Source organism: Thermobia domestica, chromosome 16, assembly GCF_964235325.1.
Source record: "Thermobia domestica chromosome 16, izTheDome1.hap1.1, whole genome shotgun sequence".
Classification (NCBI taxonomy): domain Eukaryota; kingdom Metazoa; phylum Arthropoda; class Insecta; order Zygentoma; family Lepismatidae; genus Thermobia; species Thermobia domestica.
Window position 1 is genome coordinate 120,100,636 of NC_137469.1, and position 18,811 is coordinate 120,119,446.

Sequence of the window (18,811 nt, forward strand, 5' to 3'; positions counted from 1 at the left end):
AACTTCTCACCCTTGAGCATATTCGATGATAACATGACTGCCACAGTTTATGATGCTAGAGTATATTCGAATAAACATTGAAGTTGTTAAGAATATGATTCTATTGTGAATTGCTTCATTTGTTCAATGTTCTTGAGCAATACTAGATTCGAAGAACAGAACCTATTAAAGTGGTCTCTGAATCTAAATCTTTACCTGATTTATCAGAGACATTGCATTCCTAGCAGACCTGAACCTATAAACATGCGCTACGTAAGCTATACAAAAGCTCCTAATAAATCTACTTAATTTAATATTTTACTGTTAAAGAAAAAGAAAGTGCATTTGAAGTTATTGCTGACAAACAAAACAAACATTTTCTTTGAAAGCCAAGATGTACGAGTACTAAGGAAAGAGTAAACCAGTCATCCTTGTGCCCCCTGGTGGCAATGGCAAATGGCCAACTCTGTAGTAATGGCAACATTCGACTCTTTTATAATGTATGTGTCCGCTAATACCTGTTTGACAGTTTTATTGCTGATAAGAAAAAAGTTGTTTGTAATTTCACTATAATAACTAAACATTACTGTATCTTTCAACTATATTACTCCACTCTGCATTAAGCACATAAAAGTATTACTGAAGTAAGAATACTTTATTTGTCTGATTAAAAGCTAATACTTACTTAGCAATGGCGGAACATTTGAAGGATAAATATCACAGGTAGGTTCATACAAGGGCTTCGCCAAGACCATTTCATACAACACATGACCAAAACAATATACATCTATGGCTTCTAACGTTTGGATCTTCTTATGTTGTAAAAAATACGGTCTGTAGTATGATGGCAAACCTAACACACCATTTTCTATGTCCATCAGTCTCACTTTCCCATTTTCTATCACTATATTTCCCGTATGCAAATGACCTAAAAAGAAATACGTCACATGAACTAAATACATATACCACTCTTAACAATATGCGCACGGATGCCGAATATAATAGTAATAATTTTCTCTACAACTGCCAAGACATGCCAGTTCCTAACAATTTTAATTACAGAAACTCTTGCGCCTATACTCTGCCGTAAAAATTCCGACCTGAGGGAAATCTACTTGCACAGCCCAAGCGCAAACTGTTAAATGGTGAGGACAAAAAGGTTCCTTACACAGAATGGACCATTTGTCTTGATACGCCCTTGTAACTTTAAAACTAATTGACAAGAACATTGAAATTCGTACCATGCAACTATCGGCAGGAGGACACTGGCATACTCTGTGATTCTACAAGATTAACAGTGTTGCCAATCCAACATAAAGGTCTAGTTTTTTAAGTGTCACTACGTCAGGTTATTACGTATTTCAAATATGAATGTTAAAACGAAAACTTACAACGTTATGTTTATTATTCAGCATTGCAAACTATGGATGCTACAATATCACAAACATCCACATTTTGGTGGCCTCTACAGCAGTAATAACGCAAGTGAGACACACGATGCAATCCACATTCCAAGTATTTTAGTATCTACTATTATGGTCACGATATGATAGATTTCGAACGAAAATGAACAAAATTATAAGGGATTGAAAATTTAACTTTTTTTCAAAGCCTTTATTTTTAAAAATTGCTGAGATAAGTACCATATCTAATTGCATAGATGATTTGCAATAAAAGCGAAGATCGCAGTGCTGTTTACACCAATTTGATATCTCAAAACGTTCTGGAGATATGGTAAAAACCAGGGTGGAAAAAATCATGTTTTTTTTTAAATCATTTTTGATTTTTATTATTTAAATCGATTTTTTTTTATTTAAATCAAATCTTTCTCCTCGTATAATACAAGTCGCGAACTGAAGAAAAAGCATTAGGAATTAGTATTAAATGCTAATTATGCCATTTAAGTGAAAGTATTGGGGTTGAATTTTGAATTATCCCAAATCGTTAACCTATATCAATCCCAAACAATGTTTCTTAACCCTTTTAAATTATGGCTCTTTTTAAAGGTAAATTATAGGCTTTCAGTCAAACAGCTACAGCATCATTCCTATTTATCCTAGGATAATGGTACATACATCACTCTGTTTACAATAGAACAGGTTTTGAAACGGTAACATTTACATTTCCCTATGATGTCCCTGAAGCGGGAAATTTTGAGAGTAATCGGCATTTTTTTTCTTTCTTTAAAAAATTTTGATTCCCTCTGGATTCCCCTGTGTTAACGCACAGATGTCAAAATCAACTGGAAAATACTAAGGGGTGTACTAAATGTGCGTACAAAATTTCAACCTTCTATCTTGAGTAGTAAGGGTGTGGAAACTATTGAGCTAACATCATTCCCACAATGACCCAGATGACCCGGATGTAATATAAAAGTTTCCTCAGACGTCCCTATTTATCCTAGGATCATGATTTGTACATTACTCTCTTCAGAATAAAACAAACAGTACCCTTCAAATGTCTCCATCATGTATCTGGGACGGGTAAATCACGAAAAAAGGAATTTTCTATTATTATTATTATTATTATTATTAATTTTTACCTCTGTGAACCCCGCCCCCTGTTTTAAGGCAGAGATCTTAAACAAATCTGAAAAATACTGAGGAGTTCACTGAGTAAATGTGCAAAATTTCAATCTTGTAGGTGCAAAAGTAAGCCCGCAAAAAATAATATTCCCCAAATACCCCAGATTCCCGTATAAAACAGGATCTCAGGTAACAGTTTCCTGAGACATCCCTATTTATCCTAGGAGCATAGTACGTATATCATTTACTTCAGAATATAACAGCCTTTCAAACGGTACCATTCATATGTCTCCATCTGAGGCGGGAAAATCACATAAAAAGCTATTTTTTGTTAAAAATATCCTTTTTTAAAACATTTTTGCCCTTCTGGACCCCGCTGTTTCCACGCAGAGATCTGAAAACATCTGAAAATTATTAAAGGATGCACTGAACGAGTGTGCAAAATTTCAGTTTTCTGAATGCAAAATGTAACCCACCAAATAATAATAATAATACGCATAACAAAAAATATCTTTTTAAATTTATGACGTCATCACACACTGTGCCTCAACGCAGAAAGGCGTGAAAACATATGTAACGTGTTCTAAAATACCTCCAGTCTTGAAGAAAACGAAGTAAAAAGCCTTATTGGTACTTTTTTAATCGAATAATGAAGATTCTACCCTATCACCTAAAAATATGTGATATAATTTAAAACGTTAAGCATTAAGGAAAAAGTACAGCAACGTTTATCAAAATGACACTTTTTTTTTTTGACAAAAGTTGCTGGTATTTGGCAGGAGCCTATTTTAAAAAACTCAGAACTAGCTTCCGGCATGAAATACACAAATTTCGCCTAAAGTTATAAAATTAACAAACAAACAAAAAGAGGGTATAGGACCCCTCTAAATACGCCCTATTATCTGGGAACAAACAAACAGACACGTACAGAAAAGAATTTTCGTTTTAAATGTCGATGGTGATTTCCCCGTTGGAATAGTTAACGATTTTAAAACCCAAACCCAATGTTACGAAAAGAAGAAAGCAGGATTGCTGCGTTACCTGTTCAAAACGGGATTTTCCCTAATCATTTTCTGCATGACACTTGTTTTCATACTATACTGTACATTTGAGTCTCATTGTATTATGATTATTGCCTTCCATAATCGAAATAACACAACAGAAACGGGATTTTACTTATTTTCACTTTAAATTAATTTATTTCGGTATTCGATTTAAAATCAACGATTTTTATTAATTGTGATTTAAATCAGACTGATTTAAATCAAGCTACTCTGGTAAAAACTGTTAAAGTTTGTAACATAGCTTAAAATTATGTAATTCGGAGAACTTATACCAAATTAATTACACATACCAGAAGTATTGTTGTATTGTATAGAAGCAAAGTAAATAAAAAAGTTTTAAAAAGTTTCCACAAATACGTCATTTTAAGCAATATATCGAATTTTATCGGTTTTTTTTCCGTATTTCCCGAATGAATGAGATATCAAATTGTAGTAAACATTATGCTTGTCATGTCTATTGAAAACCATGTACGTAATTAGATGTAATACCTATCTAAACACTTTTTCGAAATAAAGTCCTTTGAAAAAATCAAGTTTTTAATTTCTTGTAACTCTGTTTCTATTTGTTCAAAATACGCCATATAATGATCATACGTCATATTTGATCTTAATTCAACGTATATTCATTGTGGTCCAACGTGGCAACGTTTTGTCAGTTCTTGGTACGTTGCCACCTGGAAGGGAACTGGAGAAGGTGTTTCTTCTCTAGTACAACACAACCAAGCAAACAATAGAATAACTATAAGTGTTAAGTACACTTTTAATGTAAAAGTAATTTCAGAAAATTCTTGTAACATAATCCAGAACAAATATGACATTAAGATATTTTAAAAGTGCATTACCCCGTCCATGCTGCTTGCATTATTACAGTTGTAGAACCCTCCAAAATTTGGTCGATTTTCGATGTTTGTGATACTGTAGCGTCCTTGGTTCGATATTGCATGACAAGTATGAAGTTTTCGCTTTGTACGTCAATTTGAAATATGTAATACACTGATGTAGTGCGATTTAAAAAATACAACTTAATATTGGATTATCAACACTGTTAACCTTGTAACATCGCAGTATGTCAAACAATATCCCCCGCCAATATTTGCAAGGTGCTTTTTTTTCTTTTTTTGGGTCTATTACTTTAAAAGTTACAGGGTCGTATCAAGATCTGAAAATCTATATAGCAGTTATTTTTTGTTGCTTGTTTTGCTTTATGTAATGTAACGCGTTTTATGTAATCATTTAATTGCAACGCTGACTTTTTTTTGTTTTTAGCATCCGAATTACGAATCCATTTTTGGATCCACCTGCATTGTGAATTATTAACTGCTTACAAATATTAATTTGTTGTCCCTTTACTTTAAATTCAATGCATTTTATGACAGATTCACGGACAAATGAAGATTCTTTCAACTATATATCTAAGGAAAAGATTTTCTTTTTTCTTCTTCTTTTTTTCGGAAATCATTTGCTTGAATTCGCACTGAGAAATAAACATGGTCATAATGAGAAAACGAATATTAGTAAGACAAAATTTCAGGTTACCATGCTGTTACTGTGAAAATATAAAAATTGAGATATGTTAATACTTAAATAACGTTAAGTGTCCTATATCTAATAAGTAATATTCCTATACCTTTTATTACCACTAATGACCAAACACCAATAGAAATTTGGTCACCTGGAGCAGGTATGGTGTCGGTTCGGGGTAGATCTGCCATCCATCTTTATCGCAGCCTTTACTCGCCGAGGATGACATTCCATTAGGTTGTCAAGTCAATAAGCATTGCCTTCCACTTCTCCTGCAAAATGGCAAACACATCCATGGTGCCTTGTACGTGGACTGCGGGATTAGGAATGAGATTTCTGGGCTGTCAGCATCGAAGGCCATTTAGCCCGTCACGTATATGAGGGATGACGTCCCTCGGTGAGCACACTATCCGGGGAAAGGGAAGGAAAACAGGATTGGGGAAGGAAGGAAGCAGCCTTGGACCTATATGTTAGGTACCGTCCCGGCATTTGCCTGGTGTGAATGAAGGAAATCCAGAAAAAAACTCACTCAAGATGGCCGGCTTGAAAAAGCTGTTACACCTTTTCGACCGAGTGGCCCCACCGGGAATCGAACCCGGGACCGCTCGCACCAAAGACGAGAGCGTTAGCGACTATGCCACGCGGGGCCATTTGTACGCGGGCTTGTTTTTATCACAACCGGCTCTCTAACTCATCCCCGAGGTAGTGATCTGTACTTTGATATGACAAGTCACGTTATTCCCAATTCACCAAACCACTCGGTTATGTTCTTTACTTTATGGATGGTCTCGTTGTGATGTACAATTAAGAGAATACATCTACAACATTCAGTACCTTGAGTCTTATGTTCAGTTCGGGGCTCTACGCCTTAATTCGTTTTCAAATTGACTTGCATAGTTGCAAACAAGTTTAAGTTAAGCAACTCAACTTATCACAGGTGTCGTTTTGGATGCCCAACTCTTTATCACGTCTGTAAGTGACATTCTTGTCATATGTGTTTTACGAGTTGCACAAATTCAAACTAGAAGGCAACAAAAATTATCACTGACCAAGAAACAGGTTTATGTTTTGATTTCGCTTACATCTCGTTCTCCGGTCGAGAAATGCTTCATTCTGAGTTTCAGATGATCTATTAGAATCTAACGTTAGTTCAGTTTCAAAATTAAAGCCATAAATGACCATTTTTATTATTATATCAGCTTAATACGGTATTAAAAGTTTATTAATCACAGAGTTTCTTATTTCTTTACTGCTATACCGTCTCAATATATTTGAAGTAAGAAACTTGGAGATAGGGTATTCTTTAACTTTCTCTGCATAAAAAAACGTGTCTTAAGATCCTAAAACATGTTACTACAAGGTTTAGTTTATGCATAAATTGTCAATGTAAGAGGAAAAAAGAAGGAATGTCACAAAACTGCATTTTCGAGAAAACGGCGTTTCAATATTGAAAACCGCGTAAAAAGAATAGGGTTATTAAATCTTTTACCCCTTTTTACATGGACATTTCTACATTTACACATGCATGGCATATACAGTCAAATAGTACCAAGAGACACCAACAGATAGGACAAAGCACCCGATAAAGCACATACATGGGCATTCCGTGTTTTTTCCCCTTACCCTTCAAATGATAATTTCATAGAACAAAATCTATTATATTTTCAGAACACTTATTGCTAACGCTAATACTATTAATCTTTTTACTCGAGCTTTTTCGTCGCTGAACATTACTTCAATCGTTCTAGAAATAACTCGTTAGAAATAATAATAATTATAAAATACTGTTCACAGATTTGCTCTTTATCTTTGTTAGCGAATGACTACTTTTTTTCCATGTTTGATTTTGAGTTTAGCGTCCCTTTCAGAGGAAGCTCTGAATTACTAATTTTCTTTGATTTTTTTTTTGGGGGGGGGGGAGGGGACAAAATAAGTCTAGTGGTTAGAGCATGGGACTCATGTCCGCGTGGTCAGGGATTCGAATCCTGGCAGGTGCTTCCCGATTTCCGCTAGGCAAACTGGCCAGTCGTGTGAATAAATGACGTGACGGCCATTAGGTCTACAAAGTTCCTGAGACGCCTGTTAGAGACAAGATAACGCAGCACGCTCGTCGCTAGGTTGGACGTAGTTCAGTCGTTCGCTAACAAATGGCAAAAAGGACTGTTATGCCAAGTAGTTTGCTTTTCATTAATTTTCTTTCTTCTGAATACAGAAAATAAGTAAATTATCAATGTTAAAATGGAAAAGGCAGTGGAACGTATACTTATTTTTTCATTAAAATTGAAATATTTAAAAAAAACTCGAAATTTCACAGGCAAGAAATTACAGGAAAAAGCTTGTTTTTATCATTTTTTTTTTTTTTTTTTTTTTTTTTTTTTTTTTTTTTTTTTTTTTTTTTTTTTTACTATTTTCCTTTCTTTTTTATAAAGCCCTTACATCTCTTTCTCTATTCTCCAACATTAATGCTATATACAAGCAAGATGAAGTGATAGAGCATTCACTTCCAGTATGACAGATTTGTAAGAGCGATCCCAGGTTATGTAAGCATGTAGGGAACAAACCAAATTCCGTGGATTTCCCTGTTACCCTATTCCACAAATCCCTTTCTCACCATTCACATGCATTTATTGATCACCTCCTTTACAGGGCAAAAACAAGACATATTGGGACTAGTTAATTTAGTTTCCAATGCCACGCAAACGAATACAGAACAACTGAAAATTCTAGGACATTACTTACCATATGGCAACCCTCTTTCGTGCAAAAATTTCAGTGCTTCTAAAATTTGTCTTCCATACATAGAAATATCACTTAACGACAGTGGTTTCGCGAGTTTTACATTACCATACTTCTTCATAAATTGCTGCTTCGGTTTGGAAGAACAAATTATATCCCGTAAGCTGCCTGCATTATTCAGACTTCTAATAACAAGACTACCCATTTCATTGCTACTAAGGTAGTCAATTACTTGGATATACGGATGCTGAAATAAAGCAAGAAGAATTAGTACGTTATGTTAGAGAGTACTAAAATCACTTTTTATACAACTTACAAAATAGTAGGAAAACAAAGGATATTATGAAAATTTTGAGTGTAATGAGACTTACGAAGGTAGAAGTACATAGGGATGTCAAAAAGGAAAATCAGAACAAGAATAAGGGAACACATGGAAAATATAACAGGGTGTCAGGTCTGCCCAAACATTTAAGCATTTTTAAATCAGGATAACCACAACTATACAACAAATTCTATACTACAAACAAAAATTTCTATACCATGAAAGGGTGTATAGAGTCCTTCTATAAAAGGTTTACTAACATGAACGTCAGAACTTTAAATGAGATAGAATAAAAACTACAACTAATAATGATTTTTTTTAAATTGTGAAAAGCAATGACTGATATTATGTTTTGAAGATAACGTTCAAATATCCCCCTCTACTTTGATGGGTGAAATGAAACCTGAAGATTTAATTTCGCACCACTTCTGCGCGTACACGCACACACACACACACACACACACAAAATATTATATATATATATATATAGCGGGGTAAATTCGTAATGGTGTGTTCAATGTTCCCTCTCAGTTCATGAATTGTCAGTGGTTTATTCTCATAAACCAAAATACTGAAATAACCTTATAGAAAATAATCCGAGGAGGAAAGATCACAAAATGTGGGAGGTCAGATCACATCACAATTTCTCGTCAGAACGTTTCCGCGGAAGTTTTCTGCAATAAGTCTAGAGTAAACCAAAACATAATGCTATTCATGATGTTTCTTATTAATATAAGTTGTTACTATATATATATATATATTGGAGGAGCTCACACTAATACTTTAGTTTAAGTTGTACATTTTGAATTTGAATGGTAAATACAAGATACGTTCATTTCCAACAGGGCATAGAAGCTTCAAGCGGTCCAATTGTCACGTGAAGATTCAAATTAAAATATATTATCCACGACCACACTTATTATTATTTAATTAAAAAAAATTCTTATAAGGAGTAAAATTGGAAAATGGTCATTAAGGCATAGAAGTCCCCCCTCTCCAACAGATTGGGTGTACTCCCCTAAACTTTACTATCCTCCAGTTTGACTGTACCATTTTCAATGAAAAATGTGCTCCCCTCCCCTTAATATCAAAGGCGCAACTAGCACCCTAAAATTTGCCTGACACTCCTGTCAGGATCTCGTGGAACAGTCAATGAATCAAATATTGCCTCCGTTACAAAGGCTTAGTCACTTGCTATTGTCACCACGATACACAAGAAGATTGACATGCTCTCCCCTTGAATAATGTTACACCTAGTCTTGATTTCCATGGGAAGAGGTTGATTTCGTTTTGTGCACAAACCATAACAGACAACCACCTTATTTATAACCCACACACTTACACTCTATGATAATGTTATTATTGTGATGTATTTTTGTATTGTTTCAAATACGTTCTTGTTACTCTGTCAGCATGAATATTCGCCAACTTAAAATTGTCTTTCTACCTAGAGGTTTGGCGTTGAGTTGAGTTGATTGTGAGTTTAATGTACCTTTCAACAGCGAGGCTATATGAGACGAGGGACTATTTACCATATTAACGTGGAATCCGAACCACATGAGCTCTTGCCGGGAATCGAATCCGGATCTCCCGCGCCAAAGGCGCGTACGTTAACAGTTAGTCACAAAGGAGCTCTCAGAAGTTTGGCAACAGCGCACTACGCAATTATTGGTTCATCCCAAACGTTAATTCGGTACCCACGTACTATATTGCAATTTAAGATCAATCAAGAGTGATTCATTCAATTTAGAATCGAGTGCATACTTGAATTCCAGGATATTTATCTTTGCATTCTTGAAGGATCACACTCTTTCCAGAATCGCGGGCTTTACTGATTACCTGTAATACCTATAATAAAAATAAAAGTAAATAAATACTGCATACTCCCGGCGGGAGCTCATATGGTTCGGATTCCACGTTAATCAGTAGGTCAACGTCTCATACAGCCTCGCTGCTGAACGGGACGTTAAACTCAAAACCAACTCAACTCAAATACTGAATACTTACAACAAAAATAAATAATACAACTCACCTGCATACTAGATATGCTCTTAAAAACACCCTGTAAATCTTTGTCTTCTAAATATTTGTCAGGACCATGCTCTACCCACGATAACAACTTTTCCTCTTTTGGATTATTCCTTGCTTTGACTAAAAAATAATGTTTTCGCAATCTCCAACCTATTTCAGGTACTGGCTTAATTATTTCATAATTAATTTCACTTCTAAAAGCCATTGAGACATGCTGTAATGCGAGCTCTGTGAAAGAAAGTACAAGAAAATTACATATATGAAGTAGAAAATATTCTTGACTTAGTACCTCAGCATATCAATTACTAACTGTCCCATCTTGCTTTCTTTCGTTCGTTCACAACTGTTTGTGTCATTAAAAATACAGAACTTACGAAGCTCGAGAAAAATACCAGGCTGGATGGGAAGTTCGTGGCCTGACTAGGAAGAAAGCAATTATTTTATGTTTGTATACATTAGCTGCGTAGCTATATCCGTTGGCAGTCACTATGTACAATTTCATTTCTCTAGTGTTTCAGATAAGGAGCTTATAAGGCACTAAGTCGAAGAAATGACTGAAATTAGTGACATAGAGAAAAATCGAGCATTCAGCTGTTATTAAGTACCTGCATAAAAAGGGCTTAACACCATAGGAAATTCATATGGCGATGGTAGATATACTAGGAGACTCCGCGCCCTCGTATTCCATGGTGAAAAAGTTGGCAGCTGAATTTACGCGTGGCAGAAACAGCATTGAAGATGACCCCCGCAGTGGTAGGCCTTCACCATGGACCACTACAGAAAATGTCAAAATTTGTGAACTGATTTTGAATGACAGCAGAATCAAAATCTAAGAGATAGCTGAGACTGTGGGTATCTCCTATGAGTGAGCACAAAACATTATTGTAAAGAACTAGGGTTTTCTAAGGTGTCCGCGAAATGAAATGAAATCTTTGAGTTTTACGTTCCACGATTATGCCGGATAGGCTAAAGGAAGCGTGATGATGAAATAATGAATGAAATCGTGGAATGAAGAAAGTGGGAGGAAACGGGAGAACCCCGAGAAAACCCACGCATACAGTGTTTGTCCACCACAAAGTTCACCTGGCACGAGCTGGGTCCGCGAGTACCCTAGTTACTTTCAGTTGAACACAAACGCAATCGACTCACCCTTTCCCGTGATTGTTTGGAACTGTTTGAAAGTGATCCGGAGGAGTTTATTGACAGATTCGTGACTATGGGCGAGACATGGGTACACCATCATACACTGAAATCAAAACAACAATCGAAGTGATGGAAATGACCTGGATCTTCTGTCCCAAAGAAAGTCAAACAAGTTTTGTCGGCAAACAACGTTATGGCATATTTTTTGGGGGGGAATGCTAGGGCATTATCCTGATTGATTTCTTGCACTGTCAATTCTGAATACTATTGCATCATTCTGCGACATTTGCGCGAGGACATCAGAATTAAGAGGACACGAATGCTGCGAAGAAAGATGTTGTTTCACCAGGACAATGCACTATTTCACACGTCCCTTGAATCCATGGCATAAATTCATTCCCGTGGGTTCGAATTGTTGCCGCATCCGCCTTATTTACTTGATCTGCACCCTCGAACTTTCACTTGTTTAGAAACCTTAAAAAGTTTTGGGAGTTCAGCGATTTTCTTCGGATGTGGAGGTGAAAAGCGCTGTACTGGGATATTTGGCAGGGCTCGAGGAATCATTTTTTAAAAGTGGTATAGAAGCGTTACCGGAGAGGTGGCGTAAATGTATCTCGGTCGAGTGGGATTACGTGGAAAAATAAAACATAACTTATCCAAATATTTTGTAACTTTGCAAGTTAGGCCACAAACTTTCTAATCCACCCTCGAATCATCTATTTCTTGTGCAGAGGTCAATTCCAAGTAATTTGAGCTTGCAGTGGATAACACTATGTCCGTGGGTTTAGTAGGGATTCTTTAGTTTCCTTACATCACCACGACTCTATTATTTATATCATTATCATTCACTTGCGTTAATCATCTGTATTCTTCATGTTAAACGTAGGTTAAGGTCATTAATTATAGATTTCACTAATTTCAGTCTCTAATCTGTGCTGTGGAAGAGGAACGAATTTCGAAATAAAGCAGGATAGCTAAAATTAAAATATGGTCTTCTCCGTTTGTTTCAGTGGCTTGATTAAGTAGATATTTACTTATGTATGGTATGGAAGAAGTATTACATAAATGAATAAAAATGTACTGACCACTATGTCCGCTTAATTTTATTTTATTTATTTATTTTTAAATTTTAGATACTCGCTGGTATCTTCCTCGGAAGAAACACATTGCCCAGAATCTAATATAACTAATTGATGTGTGTCTGAGGAAGATGCCAGTCAGTATGACTTTTTAAAATAATAATAATAATAATAATAAAATAAATAAATTCAAGAGAATAGAGAGGTTGGTAGATTTTTATTCAGTTTTGATTTACTGGAGTTTAACATTGTATCAGACGGGACTTACTGTTTGAAAGTGAGACACTCGAACCACTACTCGAGTTTATATCCACCACAATATAATTATTATTCAAATTCCGTTCAAATAACTAGAGAGGTGTACTATAATTATAAGCTGAAATAAATAACAGTCTTGTCATCATTTCCCCACACGAATGAAAAAAACAATAAAAAGCGCTTTACTTTGTCACGTTCCCCCACCTATTTATTGTTTTATGTGTTTCTTGATTTATTTCAATAGTTTTGGCTACTATTATCACCTTATCAAAGACAATTTTACAACAAGTGACACTAATTTTAACTTAACTGTGTTACAAACTCACCTTGAAATGGCACTGAATAATTTTCTGGATCTAGGAACTTCTTAACAGGTAGAGACGTCGCCAGTACTGGGTTTAACAGAAGCATGTTTAGGTAGTTCTAAAAATAAAATTTAAAGAGAAGTCATATTACTAAATTTAGATGCTATTTCTAGTACACTAAGGAACAGCTAAAAACTCGACAGAATATAAAATTATTCGATTTCTAAATTACCAAGTTACAAAATCTGTTTTAATAAGCTTGTCTAGTCCTTTTGAAATGTCGACTAAAAGCTGGGAATTCGTACTACTATTCGGTTCAAAATCTTCTGTCATCGCGAATTCTGTCGAAGAATTTGAAGCTTAAAATATATAAAACGATAATCATGCCTGTTGTTCTGTAGAGTTGCGAAACATGGTCGCTTACTCTGAGGGAAGAACATAGACTGAAAGTATTTGAGAACAAGACACTGAGACAAATATTCGGACCCAAGAGGAACGGGAATGGGGAATGGCAGAAACTTCATAACGAGGAACTAAATAATTTATACGGTTTACCCAACATTGTTAGGGTCATCAAGTCTAGGAGGCTTAGCTGGGCAGGTCATGTAGCTAGGATGGAAGAAAGTAGAAACGCTTTCAAAGTCTTGACTGGAAGACCAATCGGAAAACCTACGGGCAAATAGAAGGACAATATTAAGATGGATCTCGCAGAAATAGGAATACAAAGTAGAAACTGGGTCCAATTGGCTAAGGATAGAAGTCAATGGAGAGCTTTTGTGAACGCAGCATTGAATCTCCGGGTTCCATAGGCCATAGAGTTAGTTTTTTTGTCCTTTTGAAATCCGTTGTATCAGACACTTAACGAATTCAACATATTCTCTTATTATTACTCTTTTTTAATAGAATTACTGCCTAATATCTATTTCTAGTAGATTGATAGACAAAAGATCTAAAGTAATTATACATTTTTATGTATCCTTAATTTTCCTTCCTACTTTACCTTCCTGTTGAATTATAATAATTTGAAATATATGCTTTAAAAAGTTTTTTTTTTTTCTTATCCTAAAACAAACTGCCTACTTTTCTAAATTAATTATTAGATTTAAATCAACCAAAAACGTGTTCACTATGAAGTAAATAATTTTCTGCTGGGAATAGTAACTTGTCGTTGACTAATTTTCCTTTTTCAGTAATCACATTTCAGCACTATATTTCCGAACCATAATCTAACACACACACACACACACACACAAAATATCACTATGCGTACCTTGCCGATGTGTTAACCACTACGCTACCCAGCCTGGGAATGAATGGCTGTTCTGAGAGCGGATTGGGTAGCGTAGTGGTTAACGCACCGGCACGGTACGCCAAAGATCTCAGGTTCGAGTCCCGGCCCAGTCATGCATTTTCAGTCTTTGTGTATTTAAAAGGTTCACATTTTAGCTTATGATATTAAATAGTTTAAAATAGAACAACTTACCGTGTAAACTAATTGAGTGGAATTTAACGTTTATTTTTAGCTCCTGTATGAGACGGAATTACTGTTTTAAGCAATATCAGAACCTTTATTTTAAATAAGGCAAGCATCTCTAACTATGAGAGAACCACGATAATGTTGTGTGTGATATTGGTAGTTGTGTGTGATATCTTACGTGTGACTTTTTTTTTTTAATCATAGACTGTGATTTTCCCCTGTGTAGTGCCTCCCCCCGCCCAATTTCTATGGCCAGTAAACGTGTGTATCCCAGCGGAGCGACAAAAAGGAAAAACAAAACAAAGGGATGTTTTTTTTTTTTTTTTTTTTGAAAAGCATCCCGAAAATTTCTTATTTTTCAGTGATCAAAGAAAGTGAACAACGTATTTCACCAGAAACTTTACAAGATGAAAAATCTGAGAGTGTTTGTGAATTCGAGGTGTCTGCAAATATGGAATGTGAACCCGTGGAAAGTGAGCATAGTGTTTCTTGCCCTTCGGATAACAAACATACCGAAATCAACACTAGTTCCCCTTCCCCTCCACTTCTCAAACTAATGTTGACCATACTGCTGAAGCATTAGATTTCTCTCATAAATATCCAACCGATCGAGGTAATTTTAATTACGAAATCCCAGCAAACTTTAAAAAAGTTCATTTTGAGTTATAGCCCTTGCAAACCACGACAATGGATATGTTATTCGGAAAAACTGAACCGCGCATATTGTGAGGCCTGTTGGCTCTTTGCTGACAGGAAAGCAACTCACTTTCATTCAGCATGGATTGAAGGCATAAGTGACTAGCAAGGACTAGCGAAAAAAATTAAAGAGCACGAACGAGCTCAATATCATTTGCAAGCTTGTATTACTTACACGACATGGAAAAATAATAGTACTGTGAGAGACAGTTTAGTATCTGAAATGGAAGACGAGATAAATTATTTTCGAGAAATATTGAGGAGAATAATCGACGTCACACTCACTTTGGCAATGTGTAATATTGCCTTTAGGGGACATCGAGAAAAACTGGGTGAACCTAACAGTGGTAATTTTCTTGCGGTAGTTGAACTTTTGAGTAAATACGGCCCTATTTTGTCTCGATTAATAAATGATAAAACAAAGAGCAAAAATACATACTTCAGTCCCGAAATACAAAATGAAATTATTCAAATGTTGTCAACGCAAATAGAGAAAAATAATCGCAGAAATCAGGACGCTTGTTTCTTTTCTTTGATTTTGGATACTACTCAAGATATTTCAAAACACGACCAATTAAGCTTCATTTTTCGATACGTCCTAATAAAGAAGGATGTAAACGACAGCCCCGTAGAACTCATTATACAGTAAAACCTGTGAACTTAGCCACCTCTCTAAGTTGGCCACCTACTTATCTTGGCCTGGTTCGTCTTGAATCTGCATTTTCCCTTAAGACATTCGTTACTTATTACTCTGTAAGTTGGCCACCTGTCTATCTTGGAAGTTGACCGCATTGAAGCAATGTTTACCCTATGATGTTGCTAATAAATTTACTTGCGTATCTTGGCCACACAAAATACCGTTTTGTTATTTTTTAACTCTTTCGTATTCTCATATGAGAGGCAGATGTTCTGTATTTGTGACTGGAGACAAGAAGCATGGATTTCCACGATTTGTTCTTAGAGGTTAATGACCAGAACACTACCCTGATAAAGAGTTGGTGAAGGAAGATGTGAATACGAAAAACCACGTACAGGAATTCAGGGAATGGTTGTACGTATTTATTTACCTTGTCTGTTTTGTTGAAACCATTAGCTATATCGGTTCCTTTCGTCAGTGGAGAGATTTAGTAATGCCGGAAAATTCTCAAGGTTAAAGCTAACCATGTCAATTGTCAAGTATTGGCATTTGACGCCTTGTCGAAAGGTAGCGGAGGTTTTGCGATATGAATTTCCTTACCATCCTTCTCAAAACATCTTTTATTTCGAGGGAAACACTTGTAGCTCATTAACTACAAAATTAGAATGTGCATATGTGCCGAAGAGAATAAAAGAAATACGTTTAGAATGAACCACCATGAATAAATTTGTGTAATAAATGATTTGACATTTTCTCGAAAGGTATCTACAGAAAATATTTGTCACAGTCGAAAAAAAGTCGTATAAACTGCATATAAATTGTCCAATTTATAATTTTGCTTAACTTATTTTCAATCTGAATAATTCAGAGTGCTACAATATCAATTTCAATAAACTGCGTACAGTTTCTATTTTATGGTTGTTTGTTTTAATGTGTTTTCAATACGAATAATTCAGTGTACCAGACTAGTACATATATTAAACATATTGTAGTATTTTTTTTTCTAGTACCGTGTATTGTTATGATTACTCTATATACATTATTTAAAAGTATTTGTTGTGCCATTGCTTATTATAATTTTACAATCAAGTATTACTAGAATCCTATTGTAAAAATACAACAATCACACTTATTTTCTGTAAGTTGGCCATCTTTCTAAGTTGGTCACTTTTTAATGGAACCGATGGTGCCAACATAGGCAGGTTTCACTGTATATGAAAGTTTCTTGGGATTTTTGAGGGTATTGGACGGAAGTGCACAACGATTAGTAAGTTCAATTTTACAATTCATTGCAGAAAAGGGAGTTTCAATAAGACAGTGCAGGGGACAGGGCTACGACGGGGCGAAAGTGATGAGCGGAGTGTATTCGGGAGTGCAAGAGCACATCAAGAGACTTGAGCCTTCAGCCAGTTATGTCCATTGTGTTGCTCACAACTTGAATCTAGTGCTAACAGACGCAGCTAAAAGTCCGCAGATAACATCCTTTTAAATATTCTTGAAAAGCTTTATGTATTTTTTAGTTCCAGTATTAAAAGATGGCAACTTCTAGAAACTAATAATAAAGCCACGACTCTTAAAAGACTATGTCCATCAAGGTGGGGTTCAGCTTACGACGCGTTGTTAGCTGTCCGTTTTCGTTATGGAAAAATTCTGAAGGCTTTAAGCAACATAATTGTGACATCAAACAAATCAGAGGAACGCGACGATGCAATTTCCTTAAGAAAACAAATGAAATCCTACGAGTTTGTAATTCAAGTGGTAGTACAACATAAAGTTTTAGAAACGACGACCATCGTATCGAAAAAAAAAAAATGCAGTCACCAAATGAAGATGTATAAGCTGTAACAAAATTACTGGGTGAGGCACTTATTTCACTTAAAGAATTAAGGAATTCTTTTGACGAAGTGAAGAAAGAAATGAAATGAAAACTTTAAGTTTTACGTCCCACGATTATGCCGGTTAGGCTAAAGGAGACGGTGATGATGAGAGATGAGTGAATGGTGGAATGAAGAAAGTGGGAGGAAACGGGAGAACCCCGAGAAAACCCACGAGCACGGTGCTTGTCCACCACAAAGTTCACTTGGCGGGGGCTGGGATCGAACCCGGGACCCCAAGCACCAGAGGTGAACGCTCTACCACTGAGCCACCGCGCCCCCCGTGAAGTGAAGAAAGAGTCTAAAGAAGTGGCACAAATGCACAAATCGAATGTCGTTCACAAGTAAACGTCCAAGTAGAGCAAAAAGTTTTTTGACGAATTATGTGAGGATGAAAACTTAAGTAATTCAGAAGAATATTTCAGAATTAATGTTTTCTATGGTTATTTGGATACTGTATTGAGTCAATTACAGATCAGGTTTGAAAGCATGATGAACATCACTGAAAAATTTGAGTGATTGCAACCCAGTGTTCTCGTGAACAGTAGTGACAAGGAACTCTATTTAAAGGCGGAAAGACTTATAGTGAGCTATCCGAATGATATTTCTTCAGAATTCCCTCATCAGTTACTTATGACTCGTAGTGTACTTCGAAATGATATCAAATGCTTAAAAATGGTAATAGTTAAAGATTTTTCGGAATTGGTCCTTATTAAAAATCATGTGATTATTTCCAGTATTCCTGAGGTCTCTGTGGCGTTGAAATTGTTTTTAACTCTTCCTGTGACAGTGGCTTCAGCAGATCGATCTTTTTCAAAACTAAAATTAATTAAGAACCATGTGCGCAGTTCGATGATGCAGGAACGTTTGTTATCTCTTAGTATGATAAGCATCGAAGTTGAAAGAGCACGCAAGTTAAATCTGCATTCTTTAGTGGAAGATTTTGCTCGCAAGAATGCTGCACGAAAAAGACGTTTCAAAGTTTAAGATTAATTGTAAGTAGAAAGTGCATTTATTATTATTATTATTATTATTATTATTATTATTTATATTTCGAAAAAACACCTAAACCTGTATATTACAGTCGTTTCAACACAGTTTAACGTTTCATGGTCCACAGACCTCACAACCATGGTCAGTTAAAACTGTTACACACTAAATTTG

General features: G+C 35.6%; 1 protein-coding gene across 2 annotated transcripts in view; it reads right to left on the reverse strand.

Moving 5' to 3' along the window:
• LOC145673376 (PX domain-containing protein kinase-like protein) overlaps positions 1 to 18,811 on the reverse strand; it is a 74,188-nt gene that overhangs the window by 43,839 nt on the left and 11,538 nt on the right. For both annotated transcript variants that reach the window (XM_081743022.1, XM_081743023.1), the window contains exons 3-6: positions 12,985 to 13,081; positions 10,180 to 10,406; positions 7,829 to 8,072; positions 665 to 907 (exon numbers count right to left, since the gene is read on the reverse strand). In XM_081743022.1, the coding sequence (XP_081599148.1) occupies positions 665 to 907; positions 7,829 to 8,072; positions 10,180 to 10,406; positions 12,985 to 13,081 (811 nt within the window). The remainder of the gene's footprint in view (positions 1 to 664; positions 908 to 7,828; positions 8,073 to 10,179; positions 10,407 to 12,984; positions 13,082 to 18,811) is intronic.